Source organism: Erinaceus europaeus, chromosome 2 (genome assembly GCF_950295315.1).
Source record: "Erinaceus europaeus chromosome 2, mEriEur2.1, whole genome shotgun sequence".
Taxonomy (NCBI): Eukaryota; Metazoa; Chordata; class Mammalia; order Eulipotyphla; family Erinaceidae; genus Erinaceus; species Erinaceus europaeus.
In genome coordinates this window covers 4,867,231-4,883,539 of record NC_080163.1, presented here as the reverse complement: position 1 = coordinate 4,883,539, position 16,309 = coordinate 4,867,231, and the positions used below count along the sequence as shown (strand labels likewise).

The following is a 16,309-nucleotide window of genomic DNA, read 5'->3' as shown; positions in this document are numbered from 1 at the left end:
GCGGCCACGCCTTGACCCTGACCCTGACCCTGTCCCCTCCCCCCCCCAGACATCTCGGTGAGCCTGCTGTCCGTCATCGTGACCTTCTGTGGCATTGTCCTCCTGGGCGTCTCCCTCTTCGTGTCCTGGAAGCTGTGCTGGGTGCCCTGGCGGGACAAGGGCGGTTCTGCTGTGGGCAGTGGCCCCCTGCGCAAAGACCTTGGCCCTGGGGTGGGGCTGGCAGGCCTGGTGGGTGGCGGTCGACACCACCTAGGGGCTGGCCTGGGTGGCCACCCTCTGCTGGGCCCCCACCACCATGCGCATACGACCCACCACCCTCCCTTTGCCGAGCTGCTGGAGCCCGGCAGTCTGGGGGGCTCGGAACCCCCTGAGCCTTCCTACCTGGACATGGACACGTACCCAGAGGCTGCGGCGGCTGCGGTGGCTGCTGGGGTCAAACCCAGCCAGACATCCCCGGAGCTGCCTTCAGAGGTTGGAGCGGGCTCTGGGCTGCTCCTGCTGCCCCCCAGTGGCGGGGGCTTGCCCAGCGCCCAGTCGCATCAGCAGGTCACAAGCCTGGCACCCAGCACCAGGTGAGACTGCCTACAGGCTGGGGGTCCACTTTGATCTTATGCTTCTTTTCTGTATTTCTCTTCTTTTCTGTATTTCCCCCCCCCCCACCCCTCTAAATCAGTATATCCAAAGCATGAATGAGGCATGAGCATAGACCAAATGGATGAACAAGGAATTGCATTGTCCCTGGCTGATATGAAGTGGACACCACAAGCTAGATGCCATTCTACCTAGGACAGGAACATCTTCGCTGTATTTCTTTCCCATCGGTGGTTTTTGTGAGTCATGGCGGAAGAGAAGCCCCAAAGAAGCAGCATTCTAAGTCTTGGGGCAGATGGGATTTGGGGTGCCACTCCTGTATCCTGGGGTAAGAGAAGGCTGGGACCCCAGACTTTGATGAATCTGAAGGAGGTGCTGAGTGGAGGCATAGACTCTTGGATCCAGAGAGAGGAGGAACCTGGGAACAGGATCAGGTGAAGACAGAAGGGCTCAACCTCCCTCCCACCCCTGCCCCTCAGCCCCTCAAGTCCCTGAAGTCCCGGGCAGTCCATCCTTTCATCCCAAGCCAGGAGTGTTGATGGGACTTGGAGCAATTATTCATTATTCCTCACTCTGCACACAAGCAGCTCATATGAGCTGGGCCTGAGCCGGGTGTTGGAAAAACGCAAGTGAGCATGGCAGACAGACCTTGCCCTCCTGTCATTCACTGTCCAGCAGAAGTGGGTCCTCAGATCGGGCCAGGCCGGTGCTTAAGGGACTGCAGTGACGGGAACCCTAGGCATGGTTGATCCTGGTCTGGGAGGAGGCTAGGGGGACTTCCTGGAGGTGAAGACCTGCAGGCCCAGGAAGTTAGCTATGAAGAGAGGTAGTAGGTGTGCTGGGCATTCCAGGAGGAACAGCCTGTGCAGAGTCAGGAGGGGAAGGCGGCCATAGCGTACTTAATGGGGCATGAGACGAGGTGTGAAACACTCACGCACACACATTCGGTATCAGGCTGAGGAACTTGAGTTTTGTCTTGAGGGTGCTGGGGAGCCCTGGAGGGCTGCTTGGAAGGTCAGGGTTGACTCTAGGTATAGAAGAACCCCCTCCTGGGGCCACAAGCTGGGGGCCGTGTCCAGGCAGGAAAGGGTGAGGCTGAGACAAGGCCATGGGAGTAAGGAGGAGGGGCTGCAAGGTGTGGGGGGGCTTAGGGAGGGATGTTGGGTGTATGTGTGTGGAGCAGATGCTGATACTGTGGGGAGCACAGTTGAGAGAGGGGTGATGGGGTGGGCCATGGGGCTGTCAGAGGATCTAGGAGGAGACTGAGACTGAGGGAGACCCCAAGCTTCTCTAGATCTTGTGGGGGAGGGGCCGCACCTGTGTAAGTTTGAGGGGCCTGGAGGAGCTTTCAGAGGGAGGGACAAAGCCGGCCAAAGGGGACCTCCAGGGCCCCAAAGGCTCATGGGAGAAGTGTATGGGGCCCAGGTGCTCATGGGAAATGTAGTTCAGGTCTGCCAGAAGGCCTGGCAGAGGTAGGTGATGGATGCTGAGGTTCGGAAGGTGTTCATGACCTGCTCAGAGTCTTCTGGGGAGCAGCAGGGGGGGTGCATAGACCCACAGTTGAGGCCTGGCAGCTCTCCCACCCCACCCCAGCCTCTGCCTCCGCCTGCTTCTCTGCTGCTAGTGCTTGTCATGTGACCTCCCCTCAGGTGAGGTGCATCCCCCAGGAGAGGACAGAGGAGCAGGGAGGGGGTTGCCGGGCCTTTGGGAGACCAAGGAGGTAAGCTCGGCCCCATGGGTTTACAAGACCCAGACCAGGACAGCCTAAGGGAAACCTGGAGCTCTGATGTGCTTGTCCGGTGTGTGGGTGAGAAGGCGTGAGGGCAGCAAAGGTGGTGGAGGGTGTCCTTTGGAGCTTCTAGAATATTCCACAGACACTTCCAGACAGGGAAGTTGAGGCAGGAAGGATGGGTGGTGGAATGATGGGGTAAGCTGATGAGAAATCTTGGGGTCTGGGCTGGGCTGGGGGGGTTCCCCAGAGAAATTATGTGGTCAGGATGGGTTTGTGGAGGCTGCATTGGGTTGAAGCCAGCTTAGAGAAGGGATAATGGCAGGAACAGGTGGGGAAACTGAGGCTCAGAGGGTGCAGAGACTTGCCAGAGTTACAGTGAGCAAAGGGGCAATGCCCCCCACCCCCATGGGGTCCCGAAAGACTCAGCCATGTGACCTCCTGCATCCCATCCAGGTACCCGGCACTGCCCCGGCCGCTCACCCAGCAGACCCTGACCTTGCAGCCCGACTCCGGCCCTGAGGAGCGGCCTCCTGCGCTGCCCTTGCCCTTGCCAGGCGGGGAGGAGAAGGCCAAGCTCATCGGGCAGATCAAGCCGGAACTGTACCAGGGCACGGGGCCGGGTGGCCGGCGGGGCGGAGGGGGCCCGGGCGCCGGGGAGGCCGGCACGGGGGCTCCCTGTGGCCGCATCAGCTTTGCCCTGCGGTACCTGTACGGCTCGGACCAGCTGGTGGTGCGGATCCTGCAGGCACTGGACCTCCCGGCCAAGGACTCCAACGGCTTCTCCGACCCCTACGTCAAGATCTACCTTCTTCCTGACCGCAAGAAGAAGTTTCAGACCAAGGTGGGTGGCAGGGGTCAGCTGGATGTTCCAGTGCGTGGAAGGGCTGTCGCCTGGACCCCCTAGATGACAGGAAAGTGCCCCGGGACCACAGGGTCTGAGGAAGGAGAGACTGAAGGGCCCCTGGGTGTGAGAGAGGAGGGGCTGGGGACCCCTGGGTGTGAGGGAGGAAGGGGTGGTGGGCATGGTGTCTGCCTCCTGCCCACCCAGGTGCACAGGAAGACTCTGAACCCCGTGTTCAATGAGACCTTCCAGTTTGCGGTGCCCCTGGCGGAGCTGGCCCAGCGCAAGCTGCACTTCAGCATCTACGACTTTGACCGCTTCTCGCGGCACGACCTCATCGGCCAGGTGGTGCTGGACAACCTCCTGGAGCTGGCCGAGCAGCCCCCCGACCGCCCACTCTGGAGGGACATCGTGGAGGGTGGCTCGGTCAGTGGCCCCCAGGCCCCTTTCCTGGGATCCCGGGACCCCTCGGCTGGCCACCTCCTTGCTCTTGGAGTTCTTAAGTGTGGAACCTTTGCACCTGTGTGGTTCTACTCCTGGTACCCCACTCTTTCTTTTTGCCTCTAGGGTTATCCTTGGGGCTCAGTACCGGCACTGATAATCCACTGCTCCTGGAGGCCATTTTTTAAAATTTACTTTATTTATTTATTACTGGATAGAGACAGAGAGAAATTGAGATGGGAGTGGGAGATAGAAAGGGAAAGAGACAGAGAGTTACCTGCAGGTGGGGACCAGGCTTGAACCTAGGTCCTTGCGCACTGTAGTGTATGCGCTTAACCAGGTGTGTCACCGCCTGGCCCCTGGAGGTCATTTTTTTCCTTTTTTTTTTTTTTTATTGAATAGGACAGAGAGAAATGGAGAGAGGAGGGGAAGATAGAGAGGGAGAGAAAAAGACAGACAGCTGCAGACCTGCTTCACCACTCATGAAGCATCCCCCCCCCCCCCCCAGGTAGGGAGCAGGGGCTTGACCCCATTTTTTTTTTCTTTTTGGAGGATTAGTTTATTTCATGGTACTTGAGTTGCTGGTGAAGGAGCCAGGGTGTCAGACATACAAGTCCCATGTTCCATCAGCTCATTCTTCGCTCCCTGTTTAACAGAATTTTTTTCTCTTCTGTCAATTTCAGCCTGAGAGGGTTCAGAAGACAAGCAAACAGCCAGGAGGGGAAACAGTGCCCCTGTACCATCCACAGAGCTTCCCCTGGTGCTGTGCAAGGTGCTCCTATGTGGTGCCAGGGACTCAAACCCAGGTCTACTGAGTGAGCTATCGCTTAGCTTCCGGTATCAGGAGAGGGCTGACTAGCCTGCCTGCCAGCCCTGGTCAAGGTTTTACTGTCTCTGTGCCTGTTTCCCCGTGTTTATGATGGCACAGTGGTCTTGCAGTGAGCCTCCATGGGGCACTCCTGAATCAGGAGCTGGGTTCTGGGATCCCCATGCTCAGGATTCTGCCCCTCCCACCAACACCTTCCCTGCAGCCACACTAGGGGGTACGGCTCTCTCCCAGCACCCACCTCTGAACCTGTCATTTCTCCTTTCCTCTCCTCCTCCTCAGCCCCTCAAACCCCAAACTGGGGTTTTCTTTTCTTTTCTTTTTGCCATCAGGGTTATCTCTGGGGCTCAGTGCCTACAGTGCGAATTCACTGCTCCTGGAGGCCATTTTTCCCATTTTGTTGCCCTTGTTGTTATTATTACTGTTATTGTTGGTATTGCTGTTGTTGTTGGATAGGACAGAGAAATCGAGAGAGGAGGGGAAGAGAGGGGGAGAGAAAGACAGACACCTGCAGACCTGCTTCACCACTTGTGAAACAACCCCCCTGCTGGTGGGGTGCCAGGGGGCTCAAACCAGGATCCTTATGCCAGTCCTTGCACATCGTGCCATGTGTACTTAACCCGCTGCACTACCACCCAGCCTCCAGGTTTTCTTTTATTTACTTATTTATTTTATTTATTTATTTTCCCTTTTGCTGCCTTTTTTTTAAATTGTTGTAGTTATTGTTGATATCTTCATTGTTGGATAGGACAGAGAGAAGTGGAGAGAGGAGGGGAAGACAGAGAGGGGGAGAGAAAGACAGACACCGGCAGACCTGCTTCACCGCCTGGGAAGCGACTCCCCTGCAGGTGGGGAGCCGGGGGCTCGAACCGGGATCCTTATGCCGGTCCTTGCGCTTTGCGCCACCTGCGCTTAACCCGCTGCGCCACCGCCCGAGCCCCCCAGGTTTTCTTTTTTACAGGACTATTACCCCCAAAGGTTTTCGTGAGTTCTGGGTCTAGGCTCTCTCATGGGCCAGGCATCTGCTGAGCTCTGCAGGGTGGTGGTGGGGTGGTGGTGGTGCTGGAAGCTTCTGGGGGCAGGGGAACAGCAAAGCTGAGGCTCGGTAGCCCAGAAGAGGGGACAGCCTCATAGAAGTCCAGGAAGAGGGAGGGAGGCCAGGGCCAGGGCCTGGAGGAGGTAGAGGATGGTTGTCAGGTCCTGCTGAGCTCTGGCCATTGCTCCAGGCCTCTCTATGCCGCCATGGAAAGGTCATCTCCTCCCTGGGGCTTCTTCTAGCCTTGGTCATCTCTAGTCTCCTTTCTCTCTCTAGGTTTCTGTCCCCCCTCACTCTCTGGGTTTCTCGCTCTTCTCTCTGGCTCTCTTCTCTCTCCCCCAGGTTTCTGTCCCCCCCTCTCTCTGGGTCACACATGCCCCACCTCCATCTCTGATTCCTCTCTCTGGGTCTCCGTTTCCCTGTCTACGTCTCACTGAGCCTCTGTCTTCCTCACTGAATCTCTAGTTCTGCCCCTGTTATGTGTTTTGGGGGGATGTACACCCACTTCTTCCAGGACTCTGCCCCTCACCTTTGCCCTCCAGCATCTCCGTGTGTCTCCTTTCCATTCTAGGGCCATGCACGCCTACCCCTGGCCTGCTCTCTCCCTCCTAGGCCCCTGACCGTCTGAGAGCTTTGCTCCCTCTCATGGTTTAGCCAAAGGATGTTCTCCTTCTCTCTCTCTCCCTCGCTCTCTCTCGCTCTCACTCTTACTCTCTCTCTCTCCCGGCTGCTCACGCCTCTTCCCTGCAGAACAAATGGGCTTTGACATGCGGGCAGCTGGGCCGGGACTAGCAGCTTGGCCCAGAGTCAGATTGTTAAGTGGATCAGAAGCCTGAGCCCTGTGCTCAGGGAGCCAGGAAGGGCGGCTCAGACAGGAAAGACCGCAGCAGGGGGAGACTGAGGCAGCGCAGGGCTGAACCCTTCACCCCAATTGCAGGAAAAGGCTGATCTTGGGGAGCTCAACTTCTCTCTCTGCTACCTCCCCACGGCTGGGCGCCTCACTGTCACCATCATCAAAGCCTCTAACCTCAAAGCAATGGACCTCACTGGCTTCTCGGGTGAGTGGAAGGGGGTGAGGGTGAGGGAGGAGAGGACCAGGGCTCAAGACCCCCCAGCCCCCATCTGAGGGAGGAGCGTGGGGGGTGGCTTTTGGATACCCATAAGATAGGAGTTAGAGGACCCCTTGAGGGAAGAGGGGCTGGAGGCCAGGGCACTGTTGTCAGAAGGAGGGGGCTGCAGTCCCGATCCTTGGATGGGAGGAGATGGGGGGCACTGTCAGACGCTCATGCCCGCCCCCAGACCCCTATGTGAAGGCCTCTCTGATCAGCGAGGGGCGGCGTCTGAAGAAGCGAAAAACCTCCATCAAGAAGAACACTCTGAACCCCACGTACAACGAGGCCCTGGTGTTTGACGTGGCCCCTGAGAGCGTGGAGAATGTGGGGCTCAGCATCGCGGTGGTGGATTATGATTGGTTAGGACGGGTTCGGGGCGGGGCCAGTGTGGGCGGGACATGAGCGTATGAGAGGGTGGGGCTTATGCGTGGGCGCAGGCGGGCCATTGCTGGAATGTGGGAGTGGGCGGGGCCAGATTATGGGAGGGGCGTTGTGGGCGTGGTTTATGCGTGGGAGCAGATGGAGCTGGAGTGCGTGGATGGGTGGGGCCAGAGAATGGGCGTGACCTGTGTGGGCGTGGCCTGTGCGTGGGCGCAGGGAGGGCATGGCGTGGGCATTGCTGGACTGTGGGAGTGGCCGCGGTCAAAGAATCGGCGGGTCCAGAGCTCAAGTGGGCAGGGTCTGATTGTGGGGACAGGCGGGGCAGGACAAGTGGGCATTGCCTGAGCATGGGGACAGGTGCACGTTGAGTGGGTCGAGCTGGAGCGTAGGGGGGCAGAGCTTGGGGTAGGCGGGATTGGCAGCTTGGGCAGAGTCACTACAGTGCCCCCCCATCCTGAGGAGACCACCCCTCCCGCCCTGCCCCCCCCCAGCATCGGGCACAATGAGGTGATCGGTGTGTGCCGAGTTGGGCCCGAAGCCGCTGACCCCCGTGGCCGAGAGCACTGGGCTGAGATGCTGGCCAACCCTCGCAAACCAGTGGAGCACTGGCATCAGCTGGTGGAGGTGAGTTCCCCTTGCTAGGCACCTCTCCTCCTTCCTCCCTGCACTGCATCAGCTCTCCGCTCTGAGGAACCAGACCAGCCAGGTGCCAGCCAGTTCCTGCACTGCCAGCCGCCCCTGTGCGGCTTAGGGCAAGTTCATCAACCTCTCTGTGCCACTGTTCCCTCCTCTGGTTGGCAAAGATGCGAGCTGTTGTAGATTTAAGGGTCTGCCCTTTGAAAAGAGCTCCGTCCGGCACTGCCAGTATTACCCAGGAGGCCACGTCCTAAACAAAGAGAAAACAGTTTGATTATGCTGACATGGAACAGAAACCTTGTTTTGTGTAAGCAGTCTAGAAAAATGAGTAGATTGTGTTGTGTGGGTGGGGGGGTCAACATTTTATTTTTAATTTTCTAAGATGAGGTCTCATCTACGGGTGATGTCACTAATCATGGGCCACCTTGATTTCCCTTCATTCAAAGTGGGGGGAGTGGAGTGAGCACAGTATCAGAGCTTCCCACATGGTACTGGGGTTCAAACATCAGTCACATGGCACACACTACCCAGTAAGCTTTCTGACCTTGTCAAAGATATATTTATTTGCTACTGGGGTTGTTGCAGGGGCCTTCACGATTCCAACACTTCTTTTTTTTTTTAAGCTTACTTTTTAAAAATATTTATTTATTTATGTATTTATTCCCTTTTGTTGCCCTTGTTGTTTTATTGTAGTTATAATTGTTGTTATTGATGTTGTCATTGGATAGGACAGAGAGAAATGGAGAGAGGAGGGAAAGACAGAAAGGGGGAGAGAAAGACAGACACCTGCAGACCTGCTTCACCACTTGTGAAGCGACTCCCCTGCAGGTGGGGAACTGGGGGCTCAAACCGGGATCCTTAAGTCGGTCCTTGCGCTTGGTGCCATGTGCACTTAACCCGCTGCGCTACCGCCCAACTCCCGGACTCTTCTTTTTTAAATAGGGTGAGAAACAGAGGAGAGACACCCTAGCACCTCTCCTAAGGCTGTGAAGCTTCCCTGTGCTTGAACCCAGGTCTGCACTCAGGGTAAATCGATCCTGTACTCTACTGAGTGATCCAGCCTCTCAGTGATAGTTTCTAATGAGTAAGAAAGCAAAGTCAGAACAGAACAGAACATTTCACATTGTGACTCATGTACTATGACTCACCCTGCTTATCTGGGGAGACAGCATAATGGTTCTGTAAAATGACTCTCATCTCTGAGGCTCTGAGCTGCCCAGTTCAATCCCCAGCACCACCACAAGCCAGGGCTGAGCAGTGCTTTGGAAAAAAAAGAGAAAGAAAGGAAAGAGAGACTCATAGTGTTAAAGTTAGGGAGGTAAGGATACAACAGGGAGGGCGGGTGGGTGGGACCTGCCCTTTAGATTCAGCGGTCCAGGACAGCTTCCTGGAAGAGGGGACGTTTGAACAGCAGTAAGATGCTGAAGGAAGAAGCTCGGGAGAAGGCCCTAGCGTGCGGGGGAAGGGGAGGTGCAGACTCCTGGGCAGAGCGAGAGGCGTGGAGGAATCTGTCAGAGCCAGTTTGACAATGTCTTGCAATTAAAAATTAGTTCATAAAAAATTTAAAGTATTTGAGGACAAGACTGGGACTTGAGGGGGTCGGGCAGTAGCACAGCAGGTTAAGTGCACGTAGCATGAAGCACAAGGACTGGCATAAGGATCCCGGTTCGAGCCCCCGGCTCCCCACCTGCAGGGGAGTCGCTTCACAGGCGGTGAAGCAGGTCTGCAGGTGTCTGTCTTTCTCTCCTCCTCTCTGTCTTCCCCTCCTCTCTCCATTTCTCTCTGTCCTATCCAACAACGATGACATCAATAACAACAACAATAATAACTACAACAACTAAAAAAACAAGGGCAACAAAACGGGGGTGGGGGGGAAGACTGGGACTTGAAGCTATTGCCAATGAGTTTGCTTTCACTGAAGCCCACGGAAGTTAATTTAAACTGAGTTCTGTTTGGGGACAAATAAGAACGTGTAATGTGACACACCTACTCTTCAGTTCATAAGGAAGATTGATTGATTCTGAGAGAGACCAGAGTGTTGCTCTGACTTCCACAGTGCTGGGAGTCAGACCTGTTGCCTTTTACACTCTGCCTGCTGGACCATGTGACGTCGTTTCCCCACTTATCTTAACATTCCAGGAGGGAGTCGGGCGGTAGCGCAGCGGGTTAAGCGCATGTGGCGCAAAGCGCAAGGACCAGCGTAAGGATCCCAGTTCGAGCCCCCAGCTCCCCACCTGCAGGGGAGTCGCTTCACAGGCGGTGAAGCAGGTCTGCAGGTGTCTGTCTTTCTCTCCTCCTCTCTGTCTTCCCCACCTCTCTCCATTTCCCTCTGCCCTGTCCAACAATGATGACAACAGCAATAATAACTACAACAATAAAAAAAAAAGGGCAACAAAAGGGAAAATAAATAAATAAATATAAAAAAATAATTAAAAAAACATTCCAGGAAAAAATTGTAAACTGTAAGGGCATGTAAGAATAGAGATGCGTGTGTTCTTTTGTTTCAGCCGTTGGATGATAGGAGGTAGGATTGGCTTCTATTGTAATTTACTTTTATTGCTACTAGGGTTATTTCTTTAAATTTTTAAAATTATTTTTAATTTTTTAATATTTATTTTCCTTTTTGTAGCCCTTGTTGTTTTTTATTGTTGTTGTAGTTATTATTGTTGCTGTTATTGATGTCGTTGTTGTTGGATAGGACAGAGAGAAATGGAGAGAGGAGGGGAAGACAGAGAGGGGGAGAGAAAGACAGACACTTGCAGACCTGCTTTACCGCCTGGGAAGTGACTCCCCTGTAAGTGAGGAGCCGGGGGCTCGAACCGGGATCCTGACGCTGATGCCTGTGCTTTGCGCCACGTGAGCTTAACCTATTATTAATTTTTTAAACCAGAGCACTGGCCAGCTCTGGCTTATGGTGATGTGGAGGGGGGGTTGAACCTGGGACTTTGGAGCTTCAGGTAGGACAGTTTGTTTGCATAACCATTATGCTCTAACCCCCCGCCTTTGCCACCAGGGCCTTTGCAGTCACTTTTTCCTTTCCCCCCACCCCGATTTTATTCATTTGCTAGGGACAGAAATTGAGAAGGGAGAGAGAGACTTGCAGCACTGCTTCACCGCTCATGAAGCTTCCCCCACTGCAGGTGGGGGCCAGGGGTTTGAACCTGGGTCCTTGAGCACGGCGATGGGTGTACTCAACCCGGTGTGCCACAGCCTGACCCCTTATATTTGGACGCTTTGCTTGGTATGGATTTCCTGCATTCCTCTGGAGCTCAGATGAGAGCAGGCGTGTTCAGGGTGATAAGACGCCATGGACTTGCGTTCATTTTAACCACTGCGTTAAAGGGTGCCGGGAGACGGCTTGACCAGTAGAATCCACACTGTGCCACATGAGAGGACCTGGGTTTAAGTCCCTGGCTCCCACATGGGAGCACTTATGTGGGGGAAGCTTCCTTCTAGGCTAGTCATTCACATTTTTACCTCATTCATTCATTCGTTCATTCATGCATGCCTAAGGCTCTGAAGAAGGCCCCTTCTCAAGTGCTCTCTTGGGAAGTGCAGGGGGGCATGGAGAGGAAGGCCCAGGCCAAGCCTGGCCCTGACCCTGATTTTCAGATGGTGGTCCATGCTGAGCTGTCCGCACCCCTTCCTGCCTCTCTAGTGCCGCAGGACAGAGTCTCAGACCTGCTGCGACCCCACTCTCCCCTGAGCTTCCTGTCTCTCATGCCCCAGGGATTTCTTTGTGCCTCACTTGTCCACCTGTGGGGTTACTGCTGGTCGACTCTGGGATGGGAGAGCCTCCTTTGCTTTGCCTCTGCCCACCCCCACCCCCCACCTCCAATCCTGAGCCTTCTGAGTTTCTCCTTTCAGGAGAAGACTTTGACCAGCTTTACAAAAGACAGCAAAGGATTGTCAGAGAAGCAGAACTCAGAGTGAAGGGTAAGGAAGCAAACCAGGGAGAGAGGTGTGAGGTCTGAACTCCTGGGTGAGGGAGGAGGGGCTGGGGGACCCCTGGGTGAGGGAGGAGGGGCTGGGGGACCCCTGGGTGAGGGAGGAGGGGCTGGGGGACCCCTGGGTGATGGAGGAGGGGCTGGGGGACCCCTGAGTGTGAGGGAGGAGGGGATGGGCAACCCCTAAGCCTAAGGGAGGAGGGGCTGGGGGACCCCTGGGGCTGTGGGAGGCAGGGCTGGGGGACCCCTGGGCCTGTGGGAGGAAAGGCTGGGGGACCCCTGGGCCTGAGGGATGAAGGACTGGGGAACCCCTGGGTGAGGGAGGACAATTTGGGCTGGCTTTCCTGTGTCCGGGTGTGATGACATTCTAAGAGCACATTGGCCAGCTCTGCTCTTTCATGCCTCATGCCCTTTCCCCGCTGGCTCTGCAGGTCTGGCCTAGGCCCGGCATCAGAATCCATCCTTTTCTGTCCGGACCGTGAACTCATCTCCTCGAAGCCATAACATCAGAGCCGTGTGGTGTGGGGCAGCCCTGGGCCGCTGGTCCCTCCAGCCCTGGCAGTGTGGGGTGGGGGCAGGTGGGCCCAACTCCCTGTTTTTGGGGGAGCAACCAGTTTCCACTGTCTTCTTTCCAGAGTCCCTCCTTCCAGGTGAGGGACTGTGCATGTCTGGGGTACTACTGTCACCCAGAACCGTCTGTCTCTCTCCACCTGTCTGTCTCTTTGCTGTTTGTCAAGACTTGCTGTCCTCTTTCCTTGCCGTGAATGTCCTCGGCCAGTCCTCCATGCTCCCCAACACACACACACACACACACACACACACACACACACACACCTACCTGTGTCCGTCCCTTCTGTTAGTGGCCCTGCCCCCACCCACCCCCAATCTGGCTGACCCCCTTACTGCTGCTGCTATCAACGCCAGAATAAACATACTCTGTGAGTCTTACTCCTCCACCCGGGCCTCCTGTCTTCTCTTGCACCGAGGGGCTGGGTTGGAACACTCACGCTCTCTGTTTGGACGGCTAGCTGGCGACGTCCTGCAGCTCCGTGTCTCGGAGCCTCCATTTCTAGAATCGAAAAGATCAGGACCATTGTGGTGGTTGGACAGACACCTGGTGCAGGTGAGGGACTGGAAGCCACAGGGAGGATCCAAAGACCGGCCGTGGTGAGTGCGCACAAGGGGCTCGGGCCTAGTTCCACCCAGGACCGAGCATCTCCACTTCGCTCTGCACTGGCTTCACTTTCCCCTCTCTCCCTATTTATCTCGATACCAGGGTTATTGCTAGGACTTGGGACTTGCATGACGAATCCACTACTCTTTTCTTTCCTTCCTTCCTTCCTTCCTTCCTCCCTCTCTTTCTCTCTTTCTTTCTTTCTTTCTTTTTATACTTTAGCTTTACTTATTTTTATTTGATAGGGGCACTCTATTTTATCTGATAGGAGTGAAACTGAGAGGGAAGGTGGAGAGAGGAGAGAGAGCTGAGGGGCTGGGCAGTGACGCACCTCGTTAAGTGCACATAGTGCTAAGCGCAAAGACCCCGCGCAAGGATCCCGGTTTGAGCCCCTAGTTCCCCACCTGCAGAGGGGATGCTTCCCAAGTGATGAAGCAGGTCTGCGAGTGTCTCTCTATCTCCCCCTCCTCTCTTAATTTCTGTCCTACCCAATAACATGGATAAAATGGCCGCCAGGAGCGGTGGATTCGTGGTGCAGGCACCAAGCCCCAGTGATAACCCTGGTGGCAAAAAAGAGAGAGAGAGAGAGAGAGAGAGAGAGAGACTGAGACCAAGACCTGTAGCGCTGCTTCACAGCTCATAAAACTTCTTCCCTGAAGGTGGGGACTGGAGCCTTGAACCTTGATCCTTGTGCTTGGTAACACATGCACTTCACCAGGTGTGCCACCACCTAGCCCCCACTGTTTCTCTTTCTCTCTCTCTCTCTCTCTCTCTTCCCGCCTCCCCCTCCCTCCCTTCCTTCCTTCCTTCCTTCCTTCCTTCCTTCCTTCCTTCCTTTCATTCTTCCTTTTTGACGGAGACAGAGAGAAACTGTGGGGAGGAGGAGGTAGAGAGCATTAGAGAGAGAGAGAGAGAGAGACACCTACGCCCCTGCCCCACGCTTGTGAAACTTCTCTCTGCAGTTGGGGACAGGCAGCTTGAACCCGGGGCAGGGGTGGGGTGTCCTTGTGCACCACCGCATGGCCCCTACTGTCTTTGTGATGGAACTCAGCTGGCCCGCTGCAGCACCAGGCTTATATAACGGTGCGTCTGCCATGAGGCTGTCAGCTGCATGAGGCAGGGCTCCAGCTCACAGAGCTGCGGTGCTGCGGGACCGAGCTCACAGCACTTTGCTGGTGGAAAGAACACAGCTTTCAGAGACACACAGTCCCTGGGCGAGCTCAGCGGCTCAGCCATGACCAGCACCCGGTTGGCATCTTTGAGATCTGAGTACAGACTGCCTGCGGGCCCACACGGTACATTCTGCAAGATGCCGGAGTGCAGGAAGCACGTGGGAGTGGGACCATGCCCTTCCTCCCTTCCTCCCTTCCTCCCTCCCTTTCTTTCTTTCTTTCTTTCTTTCTTTCTTTCTTTCTTTCTTTCTTTCTTTTTCTGCTTCCAGGGTGATCGCTGGGGCTTGGTGCAGGCACTACAAATCCAGTACTCCTGGCAGCCATTTCCCCCGTTTTATTGGACAGGACGGAGAGAGAAACTGAGAGCTTGGGTGAGATAGAGAGGGACAGAGAAAGAGAGACACCTGCTTCGCTACTTGTGAAGCGACCCCCCCTGCAGGTGGGGAGCTGGAGGCTCGAACCTGGATCCTTGCATGGGTCCTTGCACTTCACACTGTGTGCACTTCAGTGGTGTGCCACCGCGCCACCCCACACCCGCACACCCTTTCCCTCCCCTCCCCTCCCCTTCTCTTTCTCCCTCTCTCCTTTCTTTGCTGTCTTTCCCTTCCTTCCCTTCTTTTTTCCAGAGCACTGCTCAGCTCTGGCTTCTGCTGCTGCTGCGGCTTGAACTTGGGACTTCAGAGTCTCATATGTGAATGCCTATTGCAGAACCACTATGCTATCTCCCTGCCCATTTTTCCTCCTTTTTGCTCCATTGCCAGGACTGGATTCCTGGGCCACCCTGAGTTCCACAGCAGATTGGTCCTGGTGCTGTGGTCTCTTTCACTCTGTCTCTGCCCCCCTTCTCTCTCTCTCTCTCTCTCTATCTCTCTCTCTCTCACACACACACACACACACACACACACACACACACACACACAAGAAAAGGTTGGAGAGATGCAACGCCTTTTATGAAGTTCAGTATAAAGACAGAGGACCTGTTAGGATCCAGGGGAACTGCAGCTTAGGGGCTGAAAATAGCTCACCTGCTGAGCACACATCTTACCACGATTGAGGCCCTGGGTTCAAGCCCTGGCTCTGCATGTACACACACGGCTACAAAGGCACCTTCACGGATTGTGGGAGCCACAATCCTGTAAAGTGTGGTGGAGGCCACTTGCTGTGTAGACATTCGTCAACGCTCACTGAATGGTGTACTTACGCTGGCTTAAGTGGTGTGGGAGACAGCATCATGGTTCTGCCAAAAGACTTCATGCCTCAGGCTCTGAGGTCCCAGGTTCAATCCCCTGCAGCACCATAAGCCAGAGCTGTGCTTAAAATTTATTTATTTGTTTATTTTATTGCCACCAGGAATATCTTTTGGGCTCAGTGCCTGCAAGACACATCCACCACCCCTTCCCTCCCCCCCTTTCTTTTCCTCATTTTTTCCTATTTGATAAGACAGAAATTGAGAGGGGAAGGGGAAGGAGAGAGAGAGAGAGGGGGGGGAAAGAGAGACACCTGCAGCACTGCTTCACTGCACATGAAACTCCCCCCCTGCAGGTGGGACTGGGGGCCGGGAGGGGGGCTAGAACCTGGACTGTTGTGCGTGCTAACGTGTGCACTCAGCTGGGTGCTGCACCACCCAGCCCTGGTAACAAGCAGATAATCGGGCTGGGGGAGAGCTCAGTGGTCAGAGCACATGCCTTGTAAGTGAGAGCCTGGGTTGGAGCCTTGGCACCACATGGGAATCCATGAGTAGCATCAGAGAAGGGGTGGTGCACTGGTGTCTCTCCCCTCTTTCTTTCTTTCCTTGGTCGTTTAAAGATTTGTTTTTTATTCCACACGAGAGAGCATTTCACATAAGGCAGAGAGGAGAGGGAGACAGAGAAGCCAGGGCACCCCTCTAGCACACACAGTGCTGGGATCCAATTGGGGAACCTCAGCTCTGCCCATTGAGCTGTCTCCCCAGATGCTCTGCTCTCTTTGTTTTTCTCTTCTTCTATCTGAAGAAACGGTGAAAACATCGGGCTGGTAAAATCACTCACTTGGCTAGTGAACCACGTTTGGTATGTGCTGGACCCAGGTTCAAGCCAGTTGCCACTGCACCGAAGACAGGGCTTCAGTGTCTGGACTCAGGGTCCCTCCTTCCCTCCTTCCCTCCTTCTGTCTCTATCCTCTGTCTCTATCTAAAAACAAATAAGATCATCAAGTCTGGAAGGCCACTTAAAATGCCCCACGTTTATTCCCTGATAAAGCATTAAATAAAATAAAGGGAGGAGGCAGGTGGTGGCGCACCTGGTTGAGTGCACAAGGACCTGGGTTCAAGCCCCTGGTCCCCACCTGCAGGAGGGAAGTTTCACAAATGGTGACTCAGGGCTACAGGTGTCTCCTTGTCTCTCTCCTTCTCTATCTCCCTCTCCCCTTCAATTTCTCTCTCT

The 16,309-nt window shown here is 55.1% G+C and overlaps 1 protein-coding gene and 1 pseudogene across 3 annotated transcripts in view; one reads left to right on the top strand and one right to left on the bottom strand.

The window, feature by feature from the left end:
* Positions 1 to 12,476, top strand: part of SYT3 (synaptotagmin 3) — a 33,167-nt gene extending 20,691 nt beyond the window's left edge. Inside the window, exons 4-11 of one of the 3 annotated variants that reach the window (XM_007531291.3) lie at positions 50 to 572; positions 2,777 to 3,164; positions 3,372 to 3,590; positions 6,405 to 6,525; positions 6,767 to 6,938; positions 7,452 to 7,584; positions 11,464 to 11,557; positions 11,975 to 12,476. In XM_007531291.3, the coding sequence (XP_007531353.1) occupies positions 50 to 572; positions 2,777 to 3,164; positions 3,372 to 3,590; positions 6,405 to 6,525; positions 6,767 to 6,938; positions 7,452 to 7,584; positions 11,464 to 11,529 (1,622 nt within the window). In that variant the 3' untranslated portion in view covers positions 11,530 to 11,557; positions 11,975 to 12,476. Of the gene's footprint in view, positions 1 to 49; positions 573 to 2,776; positions 3,165 to 3,371; positions 3,591 to 6,404; positions 6,526 to 6,766; positions 6,939 to 7,451; positions 7,585 to 9,652; positions 9,946 to 11,463; positions 11,565 to 11,974 lie in introns of those variants that run through there. The other 2 variants (XM_016191801.2, XM_060174903.1) reach the window with 2 other exon arrangements.
* Positions 671 to 796, bottom strand: LOC132537398 (small nucleolar RNA SNORA48; annotated as a pseudogene).
* Positions 12,477 to 16,309: the final 3,833 nt, after the last annotated feature.